Genomic DNA, 18507 nt, shown 5'->3' on the forward strand with positions numbered 1-18507 from the left:
CTTGTTCTGTGTCTCATTTCCTCCGGATGTGATTCTCAGCCATATAAATGTCATCATGTACAGGTGTCAGCTCCATCCATTAGGGATCATTTAACTTTGTGATTTTGGATTTCTTACGCTGTTGTTTGCTCAGTAGATGTTTCATTGTTGGTAAATGTCAGAATTCTCAGGCTAATTTCTTCTTCCCAGAGCTGAGTATTTCTCCACCAGACAGAGCTAAGGTAATGCACATACACAAGCATGCCAAGCACACGCAGAACAACAAGCAAGTTTATTGGCCACATATCATACAGAGTACAACATGCAGTGAAATGCGTCGTGTCCGAGCTGCGGACAGGCTGCAGACGTTGCCGCGCCATTCCAGGGCTTGGTGTTTTGTTTTTGGTTTTTGGCATTGGGGGCTAGCCAGGACCCTTACTGGATGCTGGGAGGGAATCGAGCTTGCAACTTCCGCTCCAAAGGTGTGTGGTCTTACCACAACACTATCCAGCTGCCGCTCCAAACTCTGAGCGGCATGCACATTGCATATGTGTTGTCTAGCCATAACTCTTTTTTTGTTTTGTTTTTCAAATTTTAAAATATTTTCCCTGATGTAAAAAAACCTCACAGTTTTGTACGTGTTTAATCTCTCGGGCTCTAAATAAACTCACACTGACCATACAAGAATTTTTGTTGTTCATTCTTTATTGTTGTCCCCAAACTTGAGACGAATATACTATGAAAACTAGAGCAGAGGCCATTTTCTTGTTTCCCATTTGAATCCTTCACACGTGCAGTTGGTGAACACGCTCGCCAAAGCCTCTCCCTTTTCATCACGGCTGTCCTGGGATTGGCAGATGGCACAGACAGGGAGGGGGTTAGAGGTTAATTCTAGACAACAGAGAGGTCACAAGGCCTATTATTTTTGAGATGGGACTTGCAATGGTCCAGTGGGGATGACTGTTATGATCAAGGCCCAGCCCCACCTCTCCATCACCATCCACAATCAACACCACACAACCGATCACTCACATTTAAAGTGAATGAGCCGACAGAGGACTAATCATGAAAAGGTCCTCAGCGCTCGGCACAGGCAGGATGATGAATTGTATCCTGCCTGTTCGGCTGTGTAACGGGGCCTCCAAGTAGCTCTTGACAGCTAATTTAAAGCTCCCTATAGCCTCCTCTTACTTCCCTTTATCAATCTAATTATTAGAGTTAAGTGAGTGTCCCTTAGGACTCTCCGATAGTCCAGCACAGAACCTGCTGAGTCATCTTAGTGGATAAAAAACACACATAAAAATCAGTGTAGCAGCATGGGCTAAAGGACAGTGAGCTGCAGCCATGTGAGGCGCACACTCTGTAGGCCTGAGGGTTTTCTGAAGACATCAGACAGAAGTCAATTTTAATTGTATTTGTATCATTGTGAATAATAATGCAATATAATATTATCAAAAGATAAGCAATGAATTGGATTCTAGTACTTCTAATGGTGACTGCAAGCCTGATGTGTGCCATGACCCGATGGTAAGCACACACACAATGTAAGTACTTTTAACTCAGTTTCACTCAATATTGTACAAAGTATCAGGTAAATAAATAAATGTACATAAAAACGGTCTAAAAAGAGTAGATTTATTATTATTATTATTATTATTATCATCATGATTATTATTATCTGAGACTTTTTAGAGCTGTACCGTTGCTTCAGCAAACTAAGAACGTATTCAGGGCTAGACTAAGAAATTGTTGCTTTTGATCTTTGGGAATGTTTTAAAGAAATAACAGAGAAATATTAACTAGAACTCACAGTTATGTCTTTAATGCAGTTTTTATAGTATGTCAGATTGCGTGTATTTAAGTATAATAATGAGACTTTCAGTAGTAAAGCATTAATGTTTAGGAGTCACAGCTGTTTTTATACACAAGAATAATATATTGTTTGTTCACTGGAGTGTGTGATCAGTTTCATTTAGCAGTTACAAATGTATTTTTAAATGAAACCCACCAGTTATTTATCTATTCATTTATTTATTTATAGTTTATATTTCTAAAATGTATATTTCACAGTTACATATTACTGTAATAAACCATCACATTTGGTTATTTCACAACTTAAGGCAGCAGTAAATATAGTAGTATGACTGTTTACCTTTTAATATTCAATAACATAGTTGGTGGAAGTTGAAGAGGATCATTTCTATTTAGTTTGGTCTTCCATGAAACTGCCGGGCAAGCAGCAACTCGTCACATTTTTTAACAGCAAGCATCACTCATGATTCTTACCAGCTGAGGCAGCCATGCTTGTTTTGTGTTTTCCAGTAAATTCCTGTGATGTTGTGCCTGTTTCGGTGCGATTTTTCAGTTCGATCAGTTTTATTGTGTGGATGAATCTAAGAAGATTAGCCTGGCTTATGTGAATGCAGAATGCATGTGTTTAGAACAAGTATAGATTAAATCAGTGCTTATTATATTCTTGTAAAGACACATTTGGATTTTCGTTGCTAAAACTGATTTGATTTTGTTACAATCAGATTTTCGCAGATTAATATTTGCACTATACTTAAAGAAATTAATACTTTTTTCAACTTTTTAAATATCCTTACTGATTTAATGCTCTTTGTTTCTTGTAAGGTTAATTGCACATGATGAGATCAAGGTGTGCAGAAACTGGAATTAATGCCACATAAGAGGCTGAGACTCTGAGACTGGAGCAGGTCTTTTATGCTCACAGAGCACCTGTGGCAATGGAGAAAACTGCTTAAGACATTTTTTCTATAAAAAGACTGCAAACTTGACTAGTGTCTTACAGGGCTGGGTAGATGCATTATGGGTCTCAAGACGTTGTACCCCACTCTCACCTTCTGAACCTCCCTCCAAGACATTCTGCCTCAGATGATTGTCTTTGAGGTAATTCCCTGAGTTTTAAAAATCATTTTTGTGTGTGTAGTTGTGTAACTTAAATGTCTGGTTTTCATTTAAACTATCCTTTGAATATTCTGCGAGCTGTTTCCACATAAAAACAAATTTGCAAATAAAGTTTATTAATAATATTACACATATAGTTACAGAACTATTTCCAGCATTAAAAGGATTTGTCAAATAGCTGGACTCTGAAACTCCAAGGAGCTCAGTGAAGACCTAAGAAAGAGGATTAAATTTATACCACTTGGCAATGACTCCTGTAGCCATTTCTAAACAAGATAAGATCAGTTCAAGTAATTGTATGTAAGTACAAGTTTTCTGGATGTGTCACCACTTTGCTGCGGGCTGGAAGGAGATCCAAAGTGACCCTCAGATGGAAAGAAATCGGTTCAAACTGTTAACTCTAACCGTTAAAGCACCTTGAAGCAACTGTGAATTGGCACTATATAAATAAATCGAACTGAACTGAACTTCACGTCAATCAAACCTCCCCAAATATCTAGAAATCATAGAGGACACGACTTTGCTGGGCTCAGTGAAGGTTGTTAGGATTCAGAGATTCTTTTATTGCTGCCATGTAACCTGCCTTATGATAAATGCATTAAGAACATGTTTTACAGCATTATTTTATCAGTAATATTTCTTACAGGGTTCATATTGCATTGAATATGTTTGTCATCACATTCATTCTATTCACAGGTAGAGTTCATTCTATACACATTGCATATCTGTGCTTGTTTAGAGTTGATGTTCCATCCAAGAGGGTTTTAAGCTTCACTGGTGAGAGTGTCCAGGTGATACATGTTGAGGGAAGATGAGAACATAGCAGGTTAATTGCATGCATGCTTACAATACACATATTAATCTAGTAGCAGGCCTGAGCGAAGGCCCAAGTGTCTTCTGCTTTTCTTTGAGACCTGCTGCAATTCTGTCTACTTAGTGATTGATGACGAGGGTCAATTATTAGCTCTTAGAGACCCTGAAGCTTGAAGTTTATTACCTTAAAAGGCAGGTGTTATAGAAAAGAGAAGTTACATGTCTGTTTATAGTTATTAGAGATGTACAAGATGTACCCTTGTCTGTAAATAATGTATTTTTGACCTGTATTGACGTGTATGTGTGGGCGTTAATTTTCTATGCTATAAAACCTGCATTCAATGTATTTTTGTCAGACTAAGCCATATGCTGATGGTTCCTCTCCGGTGTTAATAAACTCATCGTTTGATTGCACTTGTCTGGGGCCTCCGTCGTTTGTTGTTCTGGTCTCCAATTGATTGATCTCGCACGATAAGGTACAGCACTCTTTTCAACCACGTGAGCACTAAAAATTACTGCTTAGTGTAGTACAGCCCAGTTTGACATATATGACTCGTTTAATTCTAATTTTAGTTTTCTTCCAGGATTTTAGTAAATATATTAACAAATTACTAGCTTGCTCCCCTCCAATTTCCTTCAGTTCCACATTTTTTCAGTGTTTAGCTTTCTACAGGTGTTTTTATGATCCATAGCATGTAAACTCCAGTTAACAGATAAAGTTAACTAAGTGCTATAGTTGACAAGAGAGCATGGCAAGCCTCTTTCTGCTAAAACCATTGTGTACCTTGGTATAATCCCCCAAACACCATCATGAGTTGCAGGTCTCAGTATGCTGATTAGAAAATAGCATAAATGAGGATTAAGAGTAATCCACACCGCACGGTGACTTTCTCACTTTTTTATTACTGTAAGCCAATCAGACCACAAAAACAAATCAAATATGTGGTAAAGATAAATAAATAAATGAATACAGAATTAAGTGTGAGGATTCTTCTGAGTGGATAAAAACTAGAGTACAACGCTGAGCTGGGTATTGGGGCTGTTTTATTAAGCTACAAAAGATACATTTAATTGCTCATAAATTAAACATGACCATTGTCCCTTTCCTAGTTATTTAGGCATAAACATTTCGCATGTGAAGCGGCAGTTAATGAAAAAATTATATAAAAACAATTAACAGTTCCTATTACTGGAATTCTTTTATAATTATTCCATTGGAGGGCTCTGGGTTAACCTACCGCACACATCCAATCACATGACACGTCATTTTTGTGACGCGGTTACATCATGCCTCAGCCGGAAGTAGTCACAATAGGAAGAGAAAACTCTAGCTTTTCGCTTGTTTCAGTTTAGTGTTACACGACGAGCAAAAGCCATTGAAATGAGTAAATGTGTAAGAACAAGGTGTTTGTCGGCATAAGGTAAGAGCTTGGACTTCAGCCAGTGTGCTATCACGTACACGACGCGTTTGTTTTAGCTAACTATTCAGTGCTTACGTACACACAACGAACTTCACGTTAAGCTAACCTACGTTACCTCGACAGCTACGTGTTTTCTGCTGTGACTATTTTATTGGGGTGTTTAGTTGTTTCTTTGACATGTTTTGGTCGCCACCAGGTAGTAAAAGACAGGTAAATGGGGGCTGCGTTAATCGGTCTAACAAGGGCTGCTGAAAATAAAGCTTTAAAGATACAGATACGTAGTATGGATGAATGAGAGGCACACTTGATCTGCTCTCTCCCTGATTCAGCCTTGCATAAAAGACGCTAAAAGTTAGTGTAGCCAGCTCAGTACAGTTAATTATCCAGAGCAAGCTCACCATTCATCTGCTCAAACTGTCTGTAGATAGAAAAATGGTGCAGCATCACAGCATTGCTAGTATTACTAGCAACCGTAATAAAGTGCTTGAGTGGTTGGTAATGCTGGTAAAATTGGCCCAGCCTTTCAGGACAGCTTGAAAGCCATCCTTGTTCTGTGGTCGCCAGCTCTCACCAGTAAAATCCGGTCAGCTAGTTTTTGCTGTTCCTGCTGATACTGAAGCAAAGACTTAAAGTCATCACTGTTCTAATAATCACCTCGGATCTTTGCCTCAGAGGAGAAGTGAACATGCTCGACACAGTGTAACAGCCAGTAACCAAATATCCACATGCATACATGGATGGTGGTTGTATAATAGTGTATTAGTTTTAGATACATGAATTAAAGTTGCACAGCTTGTGTATACATGCAGTCAACCACTCATTCTATCTATATACAGGTCATGGTTTTACAATTATCTCTATGCATGGTTACTGATGGTACAAGACCACATGAATGAGCACAGATTACAGGAATTCATGATCATGGAGTATAGTTGGGTGGTTTGTGTTGTAATTACAAACAAACATGGAGTATGTAGACTTTTCTTAACATTCACACTGACTTTTATTTCATAAATGATACCGAAAGTTTTAACGTTAGAAGCTGTGTATATAAGATCTTACACCATAAATCCTTAAGGTTAAAAAAAGGTTCTTAAACTTGCTGTACAAAACCATTACATCACCCATTGCATGGAGCACACACCTAACCTACCTTTTTTTATGATGTTCTGATTGAAACAGAAATCAGCCTAATTTTTTTTATTTTTTTGCCTGTTCTTGTTTTTCAGCTTGGTTTGGGATGTCAGTGGAGGACATTGACCACAGTAACGGTTAAAGATGTCAGGCACCATCTACAGTTTCCTGAATTAGTGTTACGAATGTCTCTAACCTTAACGGCAATGAGCGGAAGAGCAGTGACCGGTGACCAGCAGCAGTGGTCGAGGTCTGGAGAGATGCAGCATTCTCGTGGACCATACATCTCAGTTATCACCAACAGGTTAGCTCTGTGATTGTTGTCACCATAAGAAGAACAACAAACTCCCATAGTGACTTTTTTACTGTCTTTGCTGTATGTTACATAATAAGGTAAATCTTTCATTAGTCTTTTATTCACTGAACATTGTAGCACAGAAACTGCAATCTGAGGCTGAGTTGTCCTGCTAAAACTCAACATTGTGTGCCTATATAAGTCCATGTCCGGTGTGACCTGGGTGTGACCTGGGTGTGACCTGGGTGTGACCTAGGTAACAAGGTAGCCAAGTTGTCCACTAATGGTCTGTCCCCAGCTCCTTCAGTTTACATTTAAAAGTATTCGTGAGCAAGGTGAACCCCAGTTGGCCACTGGTACAATTCTGGTCCAACAGAGTGTGAGTGTGTGCATGTGAATGAAGTGCTTAGTAGAAAAAAAGTGCTTTGAGTGGTGAAGAAAACACAATAGCACTTAAAAGGCTAGTGTCCTGACGCCTTTTGTTTTGCTCTGCAGGACGACCAACCTGTTGATCCGAGGGGCCATGTTGTTCTCTGTGGGTGTCTTCCTGGCCCTGGTGCTTAACTTACTTCAAGTACAGAGGAACATCACCCTGTTTCCCCCTGATGTCATAACCAGTATCTTCTCTTCGGCCTGGTGGGTGCCGCTCTGCTGTGGGACGGCTGCAGGTGTGTGAAACGTTTCCCTTTTCAAAATGAGGTTAAAAAACTGTATTTTAAGTGGTAGGTGAGATAAAAAGGGAAAGAAACAGTTCAGATGGAAACCACAGAATCTAGCTAGACAAGAGGTTGCGAACCTCCTGCCCTGGTGCTGCCTGTGGCTCTTTGCCCATCTCCAGTGGCTTCCTAAATGATTTTAACGTCTTTGTTTATCATTGCTGTAAGTAATTCTTAACATTCTCCCATTGTAAAAATGTGCAGCCTATGGACTGGATTTAAAAAAAAACCAAAAGTTCCAACTCTGTGATGTACGGTGTAACTAGGTTACCTAGGTAAGCTTGTGCTCTAGGATAGCCTGTTCGACGAAAGATTGAACCGAATTCTAGAAGATCTAAGCAGACAGATCAGCTTAGGTACTTGGGCACGAGTACCAGTCCTGGCCTTAAATTTAAATTGATGTCTGCTGTCCTTGATATAACCCAACATTGCCCATTACCACTGTGCCTGCAACAGTCCAACATAGTGCATCCCTGTACATTTCACAACAATACTTAAAGATAACCTGTTTAGCCTGCACTGCGTCTACCATGACACCACTGCGTAGGCCTTACCTCTCCTGTCCCCTCTTTCTTACATCTTTCTCCATGTCAGAGTGCACTTATCATACACTTTTTTTTCTCCTTGGCAAATACACACTCTGTACAGCTCACAGACACACTGTGGTCCAAAATGGCACTTGTCTATGCTCTGTCAATGCTCTGTTTATGCTTGCTCATCTTCTACAATGCTAGCAATAGCTGTCTGCTAGATCCTGAAGTTCTGCGATGGTACTGAGCTAAAATCTCCATGTTGTTAGCTGAAAACGACACCAAGCAGCACACTAAGAATGAACTCTCTGTATAGCAAGTATTAAACTGCTTTTCAGGTTAGATTACTCACTAAGTGAAGGGTACTGGAAAGAATATTGCTCCAGTCTCCCTTATCCCCTAATTATGCCTCCAGTGAAATGAATCTTAAATGCTCCATAGCTATAAGCAAATTACTGAGCATGCAGAAAAGGTACTAACCTCCGGGGACAACAGCATCAGCCTTTACCTTTGAACCCGTCTGAAGCTTGTTGGACGCTGTCCATCTGTGTCAGGCATGCACATATCTTTCCCAGTCCTACTTAAAATGAGCAAGTTACACAGTAATAAGCAGAATATTTTGTGAGCACTCACCAGTATTCAGTTTATTATACAATTAACATACTCAGTTTATGCATTTTCTGAATGTTAAAATGATCCACATAAATATAAAGGTAGAATTCAGCAAAAACTGAAAATATGTTAACTCAGGAGGGTAGTCACCTGAGATTCTCAAATTTATGCTGTATGTGCGTATAAATATAGCTGCCAGTATTTTTTATTTTTACTATTTATAATTAAGTTTATGTATTTTTTTTTTTATTTCATTGATTTGTACAAACACAAAGAGGACTGAGTTGCATGCCAAGCTTTGTAGCCATTCTGTTTCAGAGATACATGCTGATCAATACTCACAGGTGCTAAAATGTTAGATATTTACACCCACTAGTAATGTTGACAGCCCAACTGATGCTTATTTAGCTGTGTCACTTTTGTTATAGGGCCCTAATGTTTTGCATCTGCACAGAGATTTTAAAGTGTCTCTTTGATAGTAAAGGTTGTCAAACTAATCAAACTAATATGACATCGAACTTTATTTATTGATCTAAAGACAGAAGGTCCCTGAGCAGACTGGTTCTGGCCCATCAAATGCTAAAACCTTTCACACACACACCAACTGTTTGCATGATGAAATGCAGTGTACTTGAGTTTGAATTGGGGTTGTCAAAAAATAAATACAAATCCATATTCAGATGTTAATCAGTACTAAAAATGTATATTGATCTTAATTTACCTCCATATTGATACAAACTTGTTCCTGTAGCCGACTTCACCCTGCAGACAGACAGCTGCTCCCGCTGACATGTGTCAGTGTTCATGACTCTGAACAAGAGTTTAGGGAACATTTCAAGAGGACAGCAATGCTCCTGGTTCAACAACACTGCTGAGTCAAACAAATAATCATTTTCACAATAAATTTGTGATTTTATATAAAAGCATACTTGATAGTGCTGCGTGGCATTTTTAGAAAAAATATGCACACTGTACAATTCAATTTTATTTATATAGAAACGAATCACAACAACGGTTGCCTCAGGGCACGTTTACCATGCCGATAACTGTGCACGCACACACATCAACATTACATTGAAGGTTACAACATACCTGCCAGGCTTTTGGTTTATTGAAATGCTGTCTTCTGGGTGTGATGCTGCCGATGGAAATGTAGAGCAATGCCTGCTGCTCCCGAGTGGCTCAGCACAGAGCACAACAGCCCAAGGCAGTCTTAATCCCCAGACACACGGCGTCGCCCACAGGAGCCTGTCATTTCCACCTGTTGTTGAAATACACAGTGCTTTGTATCCCAGGGGAGGGCTTCTGCATTCTGTGGAAAGTGCAGAAATAGATCGTTTCGCAGCTGGGTTAGAGCTTATGTGTGCTGCAATGAAAATAATCTTTTTGTTTTGTATTTAAAAATTCTAAATTTAGTTTCCTTTCTTGCTTAGAAATATAATTATTTTTGCATGCTGTTGTGCTTATCAAACCGTTATCGTTGGCATTTTTACCAGATTAAATGACAGGGGTAGGGGGGGCTTTTCTGGTGACACTGTTGGGGATTTATTCAATCCCCCAACATGGAAATAGTCATAAAAATAAAGAAAAAGAGAAGGTGTGTCCAAACGTTTGACTGGTAGTGTACGTACAAACACTGTGACCACACAAAAAACTATTGTAGAAACGCGTATATCCAAACATGAATAAATGGTATTTAAGGACAAAGTTTAGCTTCACAAATCAGATACATTTTCACTTTCAAAAAGCTTTCTATCCACAAATGTAAGCTGTGTTCATGTCCCGGTGTAAAACTGGGACATCTGGGCGTTGTTGGTGTTTGTTTTTAATAAACTGGGCATTTCTTCTTCTAAATAAATAGAGCAGCTCGTCAGCCCTCTACTAGAAAACCTAGATTTAACAATTAAAACCATCACACATTAGCACATGAAGGTTAACATGTCATTTAAATATAATGCTGCCTACATGCTGAAATGTTCAGCATCACATTTCACATTTATCACACACACACCTGAATTTCATCTATATTCAGAATATACAGAGATTGCGATTGTGTGGATGGGAGCATGCATTTGTGAGTGAATTTGAAAGTTGCACACAAATCAATTATGCTTGTGGATCATATTGTTGTCATTTGCAACACTTTTAAAGCAAATTCCTCTCCATGAGTCTGATTGTTTTGGTTATTTTTGACTCTTTATTGTTTGTTAACGTTACGTTGTTTTCAGGCCCCTCGCTGAACCTCGTTCTGTCACAAGTTTCTTCCTGTTGAAAGGGACGTTTTTCTTCCCACTGTTGCCAAAGGCTTGCCCTTAATGGGTGGTCTGATTGTTGGGATTTTCTCAAATATTATAGGGTCTTACAATAATATTAAATCACCTCGAGGCGACTGTTGTTTTGAATTGGTGCTATACAAATGCCTAATTTCCCTAATCTTTCCTCACAGTATCCTTTTTTTCTTTTTTCCCCCCTCGCAGCAATGATTGGGCTGTTGTACCCCTGCATCGACAGCCGTCTGGGTGAACCACACAAGTTCAAGCGGGAATGGTCTAGCGTGATGCGCTGCGTGGCTGTGTTTGTGGGTATCAACCATGCCAGTGCTGTATCCTTAGAACGTTGGTATTTTTTATTTTCTCTCTTTTTAATAATTCCCTCTGTACACCTGCAGAGTGGATTTTAAATCACACATTGAAGATGTAAGTAAAGCACAGAGTGTGACTTTTAATTCAAGGAAGTTGGTGTTTAATGACTTACTGGGTAGCTGATGGAGCTGTACATTGTGTAAGCGTGTGTGTAAGTGCATCTCAGAGCATTCAGCCTGGTCCTTGACCTCTGCCTGCATCAGAAAGTGGATTTTGCCAACAATGTTCAGCTGTCTCTGACTCTGGCAGCTCTTTCCATTGGCCTGTGGTGGACATTCGATCGCTCCCGCAGTGGCTTCGGTCTGGGAATCTGCATTGCCTTTTTGGGTACGCTGGTCACCCAGCTCCTGGTTTACAACGGAGTTTTCCAGTAAGTTACTCAAACACTAGTTTGCATATTAAGACAATGTGAAAACATAAAATGGTGGAAAGTGCAGGGTGGAGGCTGATTTGAGAGAAAATCATCACAATGACAAATGAATTTGGTAACTCAGACTTTATCATTAAATAAACTGCTGAATGCAATAATGTGACCTCCAAGTGAACTCTGTAAGTAGTTGCACTGGTGTGCCTATCATTCAGGTGTACCAGCACAGACTTACGGTGTACTCTGTGTCTGCTGGGCTTCTGTATTGTGTTTATTGAATAGAGTAATGTAGCACACTGTAATCCCTGTTTATAATTTAGTATTTAATAATAATAATAAGTTGTATCACCATGTAGTAAGTTACCCTCCTCTAGCTCCAACAGTTGAATATTGACTGGTCCACAGTGACCCTCCCAGCAAACACAGACACACTGTAATATTAGGCATACATGTACAGTTGCCTTTCAGTTATGTGTGACCAGAGTTGGAATAATAGCTTCAGTAGGCTTTGCCCAGTTATTCTATTCAGAGCAGAGAACCTTAAAAATATTCTGCAATATTCTGCAATTTTGCATAATTTTAAGAAGTTTACATTTCTTCAGTATTGAACAGCAGAAATTAGGCTTTCTTGTCCGAGGTCATTTAAGTGAAAAAGAAAAGGAAAAGAAAAAGACAGCGGCCGACAGCGCTGTAAACAACGGTAGACTGGTGGGTAATAAGAGAATGAAAAATGCAGAAAACAGATTTGAGACGGGAAACTGTTCTTGAAGTACAGAGAGAGAGAGAGAGAGAGAGAGAGAGAGGGAGAGAGCTGTGCATGAAGTGTGATTTTTATCGTGGTGGAAGCAAAACAGCAAAAGTCAGAGGGAATTCATGACGACATTGATCAAATGTGAAGCGTAGTTTGCTGCTTCTTTTGCTGCTGGCTCGGCGAATTTTGGTTGGAGAGACAAAACCTGCAGCTCAGAATCAGCACAAAAAGACGGAAACACAGCGCGGACCCGACGCATCAGAATCGCTGAGCTCTGACAGCGTGTCCGTGTTCGGGCCGTGGGGTGAGAAAGCCGAGAAAGACAAAGCTGATTCTGATGCGTCGGGTCCGCTCTGTGTTTACGTCTTTGTGTGGAATCCGTGTGCCTGCTCTCATTTACTGTTTGGTGGTTGTTGAAATAGTTTTGTGAGCTTTAATCTGAGAATCTGGCGTTTCTGGCAAAATACATTTATATTTAAAAGTCCATTCAGGATTTAATGAATCAATATCGCTTTATTCAAGCTACTCACCTCTCTCTATCCACCTGCTTTTGAAATTGACCACGGCCGATCAGAGAGGTCCCGCCCCTGACTATCTCTGATTGGTTTAGTCCACGATAGGGACATAATGTGTGTCTGTTGTTGACCACACAGAGAGTTGCAGAGATGTTTTGTTACCTGAAGATTTTTTTTTAGTTGCACCATTGAAAAATTTGGTTGCACTCTAGAGCCCTGTATTAAGAAATATGAAAATTTCTAGCAAAGACTTGACACAGGATGTGAGAAATGTGTCTTGCCCTTTAATTTATCCATCTATTATTTCCTCCACTGGATGAGTGACTGTCAATAATTGTTTGTTAAGGAATGGAAAAGGCTGAAAATTATACATCAGATTAGAAGTGGACTAAATATCAGGGTCAGCTGCTTTCATGGAGTGATGAATTGAAATTCTGAAATTGTTATTCACATTGACGTCAGCATGTGTTGAGGAAATCAGGAGAGAGGTACATCGTTGTCTACTGGCACCTGGAAATCACACTGCAGGCTCTGACATGGTTTGGGGAGCATTTCCCCCTGTGATGTTAAGGGTCTTGCCAAAATTAATGGAAGTATGAACACAGAAAAGTACCACTGGATTTTGTTATCCATCATGCAATACCATCTGAAATGCTTGTGATTGACAGCAGCTTAATTTGTCAACACGGCAATGATGTTAAACACACTGTCAGTTCAGTTCACGGGAACTCCAGCAGTAATGAGCCCGAGCCTAAATGTTGTTGAGGGATTGAATGGATCCTCTTGATGAGGGATGGGAATCGATACAAATGTAGCGATTCAGATTCCATCATAGATAACGCTTATTGATTCCATTCCTTATCAGTTCTCATTCGCTCTGCTATTAATTCCAAATTTAATTGGATATTGTGTGGTTAAATATTTGTGCATGTTGGAGGTATTTCCACTCTTTGTTGTGGTCAGTGTTGGCATCACTACTCAGAGAAATAATGTGTTACACATATTACACAGAACACTTTACTTAAATTTAATGCAGTACCTTACTTACTTACTCCCAGGAGAAAGTAATTTGTTACTACTTGTACACATTACGTTTCTCTGTAAAATGACCTGAAACTTATTGTCTCATAGATATCATTTAATAATATAAACCCACAGACTGCAGTCCCACACACCAACACAAATCCCTATCATAATGAGGACACGTGATGTTTCTCTTAGTATTTAGGCATGAACATAAAGCCAACAGCATGAAGCAAAGAGGAAAACAAGCCTAGAAAACTTTGGAACGATTGATTCTACTTGAACAGGTAGAAATGGAGGCCGCAGCCTGACTGGCTCTGGTCTGACTGGTTCTTGGCTAGCTTAGCGTTAGCATGCTCTTTGTGCAGGTAGTTGCAAAGAGCCGAAGTTGTGTTTGCAGCATAAGTTGTTTCTCTCCTGGGCACAGTTTGCACTTTAAAATCGGTTCTCAATTCACATCTCTAATCTCAGCAGAGAACAGAATTAAAGGCAGCCACCATCTGCAAACATCACTGTACCTTCCCCCATTTTCCTCTCAGCATATAAAGAAATGACAGGTAGCTCGAGAGTATTGCACAGTAGTGTATAACACTTTTTAAATGACCAGAGATCTTGTCCAGAGACTGGACAATATTATTATTAATAATAAAAACAATGACAACACAACCTTGTTTAATTCAAACAGTCAGTTAATTCTGCTGTGTATAGTTTAAAGTGAGTTTCTGATGTTTGCCTTTTCTCTGCCCAGGTATACGTCACCTGACTTCCTGTACATTCGCTCGTGGTTACCCTGCATCTTCTTTGCAGGAGTAATAACTATGGGAAACATTGGACGGCAACTAGCTTTGGTAAGAAACTGGAATTATTTCAATGAATCAGTTTACATTGACATTAGTTATATTAAGGCTAAGCAGTCATTCCTTCTCAATTCATCAACATTTTTAGAACATTTTCTCACACCCTCTCGTTTAATTGTTTTTCTTTATTTTTACTACTTTGTACATTGTGGATACAACCTGAAGACATCAAATATGTGAAGCAAAATATATAGAATCATGTAGCAAAGAAAACAATGCTAAATAACTCTAAATATGTTTTATATTTTAAAGTCCTGAGAGTAGCCACCCTTTGCTTTGTTGATAGCGCTGCAAACCCTCGGCCTTCTCTCAGTGAGCTTCATGATGTCGTCACCTGACATGGTTTCACCTCACAGGTGAGCCTGTCAGGGTTCATTTGTGGAATTTCTTTCCTTCTTAATGACGTTTGGACCATCAGGTGTGTTGTGCAGCAGTCAGGTTGGTGCACAGCTGACAGCCCTGTTTGACAACTGTTAGAATTCATATTATGGCAAGAACCAATCAGCTCAGTAAAGAGAAACAACAGCCCATCATTACTTTAAGAACTGAAGGTCAGTCAGTCTGGAACATTGGTAAAACTCTGAATGTGTCTCCAAGTGCAGTTGCAAAAACCATCAAGCACTACGATGAAACTGTCTCACATGAGGACGGCCCAGGAAAGGAAGACCAGGAGTCACATCAGGGCTTCATGGTCGAATAGCTGCTAAGAAACCACGACTAAGGAAAAGCAACAAGCAGAAGAGATTTGTTTGGGCCAAGAAACACAAGGAGTGGACATTAGACCAGTGGACATCTGTGCTTTGGTCTGATGAGTCCAAATTAAAGATCTTTGGTACAGCACAATGACCCCAAACACACCTCCAGGCTGTGTCAGGGCTATTTGACCAAGAAGGTGAGTGATGGAATTCTGCACAGTCACCTGACCTAAACCTATTAGAGATGGTTTGGGATGTGATGGAGCGCAGAGTGAAGGCAAAAGGACCAACAAGTGCTCAGCATCTCTGGGAACTCCTTCAAGACTGTTGGAAACCATTTCAGGTGACGACCTCACGAAGCTCATGGAGAGAATGAGCGAAAGCAGGAACCAAAGCAAAGGGTGGATGTTACGAAGAATCTAAAGTATGAAACATGTTTTGAGATATTTCTCACTTTTTGTTTACGACGTAGCTTCATATGTGTTCATTACCTTCAGTGAGAATCTACAATGTAAATAGTCATGAAAATAATTTAAAAAACAATTAAATGAGAAGGTGTGTCCAAACTTTTGACTGGTAGTGTACATACAAACATGAACCAAGCTTCATAATTTTTTTTTCAATATAGGTTTAACAATTAAAATCACTGGTTTGTCCACTTTCAGGCTATTCTTTGCATTTTGAAATCTGAGCCAACGCTTGAGCCAGGCTCTCTCAAAAGCGATTAAAAATAAAAGCCTGAAATTTTAATTTTTCTTTCTTAACCCTAAAAAAAAATCTGAATCTGGGAGAGCTGCATGAAAAAGTGTCTGAGCAGCAGTTTAAGTATGAAAAACGTCCCCTGTGGTAACAAGCTGAACTTTGCAATACTGGAAACACCTCAGTCCATCTCAGGGCATCACATTTTTAGAATATTTTCTATTAAACTGTTTAACCATTAAAAAAAGACGTTTGGACGTCCATAATGATTACTGTCTTACTCTTTATATATAAAATGTGTCGAGATGTATTTAAAAAGTTTAAAAATTCAACAAGTTCCAGTACAGTTTTTATTAAATCAGATTAAACTGGAGACTGGTGGGTGCCATTTATAAACTCCACAATTACCTAACTGAACTCTACTCATTTTTTTTTTTTTTTTTGTAGTACAATTTGTCATATTTGCTCAATCCAGCAGGAAAGTTGAACGAACATAGAACTTCTTCATATTCCCTGAAGAGAATATGAAGAAGTTTGTAACCTTTCTGTTCATATTTTGACGAGTCAATACTCAGACACTTAATTACATTAATGTGTCCCAAATTATAGATCCTGATTAATTTTGATGGCAAGTTTTTATCTTTAATAGTTTTTGAGGTATTCAAACATGACAAAAGACAAAGTGGCCTGAAAGTGGATGGACAGACCATTGTAAAAATCTGATTTACATGACGCTGCCAAAAGTATTCGTTCACTCATCCAAGTTCATCCAGTTTAAGTGTTCCCTTCGCTTTCATGACCACAGGTTTATAAAATGAAACACCTAGGCATGCAGACTCTGACAGCAGTGCTTTCCATGTTGGAACTTTATCACAGATGCTGTTTTTGCCTCGTCTCTTTCTTATTGTTGAATCATGAACACTGAACTTAACTGAGGCCTGCAGTTCTTTAGATGTTGTTCTGGGTTCTTTTGAGATCTCCTGGATGAGTTCTCAGGCTCTTCAGTTTTCTTTTCACATAAGTCCAGAATAGCTTCATCCCTCAATATATAAAAGTATAAAGTGCATGTTGTATTTACTCAGGTTTGTCTCATATTAAAATTTGTTTCATGATCTGAAACATGTTGCAGTGCTAAATATACTAAAAAATAAAAAAGGTTGCAAATGCTTTTTCACAGCACTGTATATCGATATCGACTGATTAAAGAAGCTGAGTTACAATGATGCATCATGTCCATGCTGGTATATAAAAGTAGATGGCCTTTAAAGTGGTGTTTTGTGTCTAACAGCTCTCCTGCTCCCCTTGTTTCCAGTATGAATACAAATTCATTCAGGACAAGAGCCATCAGGACTGAGGGATGTCTCGGCTGCATCAGACCTCTGCTCACAATGACTCTTTGCACCAACCTGAAGCCAGGTGCAGGTTATCAGCCCGGACTGCAGCTGGCTGATGAGCCAGTCGGGCCGTTTAAATCGAGCCCTGAGATCTCGATCGGCTGCTGCGCTGTATTTTTGACTGGCTCTGTCCGGCCTTTGAGAGATCACCCAGCTGCTACCACATTATATCCATGAACTGATGTGAATAATGAGAGTGGAGTTTGTGTCTTTGCTTTCCTTTACTGCGGTTTATCTGTAATAGACATGGATTAGCAGATAAGCAGCCAACATTCCTCAGATCAGCTCAGATGTTTGCTCCCTTGGCTCGACTGTGCCAAACAGAATCACATGGGATCTGTTTATTTACTGCCCTCGTCTCATGATTCTTCCTCATCTGTCATACATCGGTGGGGAACACACAGCCTAGTGAACGTATCCAGGATGCATCTATGTACTGGACTGTTTTTTGTATGTAATTACCCATAATCCACTTTTAGATATTCTTGATAAAGAGATGTTGACAGGTGCTAAGGAAACAGGATGTCCAGTGTTCCCCTGTAGTGGGTACATGTAAGAGCCCATTGTTTTGTGCATTATGATGTACAGTATCATCAGGTCAAAAAACACTGATAACGTTCTTTGGGTTTAGGGTTAGACGTGAACAATACATTTAGAAATAGATTCCATCTATAAATGAAGATTATGGTGTTAATTAGTTTAAAACTAGTTACTGTTTTTATTTCAGGGAGGAAGACTTGGCCAAAAGTCTTCCTGCTGCCTTTTAGTTGCTTTTCTTTGCTTTCTCCAAACAGGAAGAATGCCAAAACTTCCCAGCTCACGTTGAGTGGTGTTGCCCACCTAATGTATGACAGCAGATAATGGAGGTGATGGAACTTCACACTGAATCAAATAAATTCTCTCTGGTCAAACTGGGTTTGCTGTAAGGAGATTTTCTGCTTCTACCAACATTTGTTTTGTATCTTCATTGTGAAGAGAGTGACTTTTGTCACAAAGCTGTTTTTGTTCAACTCATTTCAATTAAAGGATGAAATGAACAGAACCTGTTTAAGTCACCACACATACAAACTGGAATCAGAAACTGGTTCCAGTTTGGCTAGGTGTAACCACACAATCACCTGGCATGCAATAAGAGT

The 18507-nt window shown here is 39.4% G+C and overlaps 1 protein-coding gene across 1 annotated transcript; it reads left to right on the plus strand.

Moving 5' to 3' along the window:
• Positions 1-5001: 5001 nt before the first annotated feature.
• insig2 (insulin induced gene 2) lies at positions 5002-18286 on the plus strand. Its single transcript, XM_031730326.2, has 7 exons — positions 5002-5141; positions 6371-6579; positions 7066-7238; positions 10906-11030; positions 11274-11440; positions 14475-14574; positions 17290-18286. The coding sequence occupies exons 2-7, from the start codon at positions 6461-6463 to the stop codon at positions 17329-17331; spliced, it is 726 nt and encodes a 241-aa protein (XP_031586186.2). The 5' UTR covers positions 5002-5141; positions 6371-6460; the 3' UTR covers positions 17332-18286.
• The last annotated feature ends 221 nt before the right edge of the window (positions 18287-18507 follow it).

This window comes from Oreochromis aureus, linkage group 16 (genome assembly GCF_013358895.1).
Source record: "Oreochromis aureus strain Israel breed Guangdong linkage group 16, ZZ_aureus, whole genome shotgun sequence".
Lineage (NCBI taxonomy): Eukaryota > Metazoa > Chordata > Actinopteri > Cichliformes > Cichlidae > Oreochromis > Oreochromis aureus.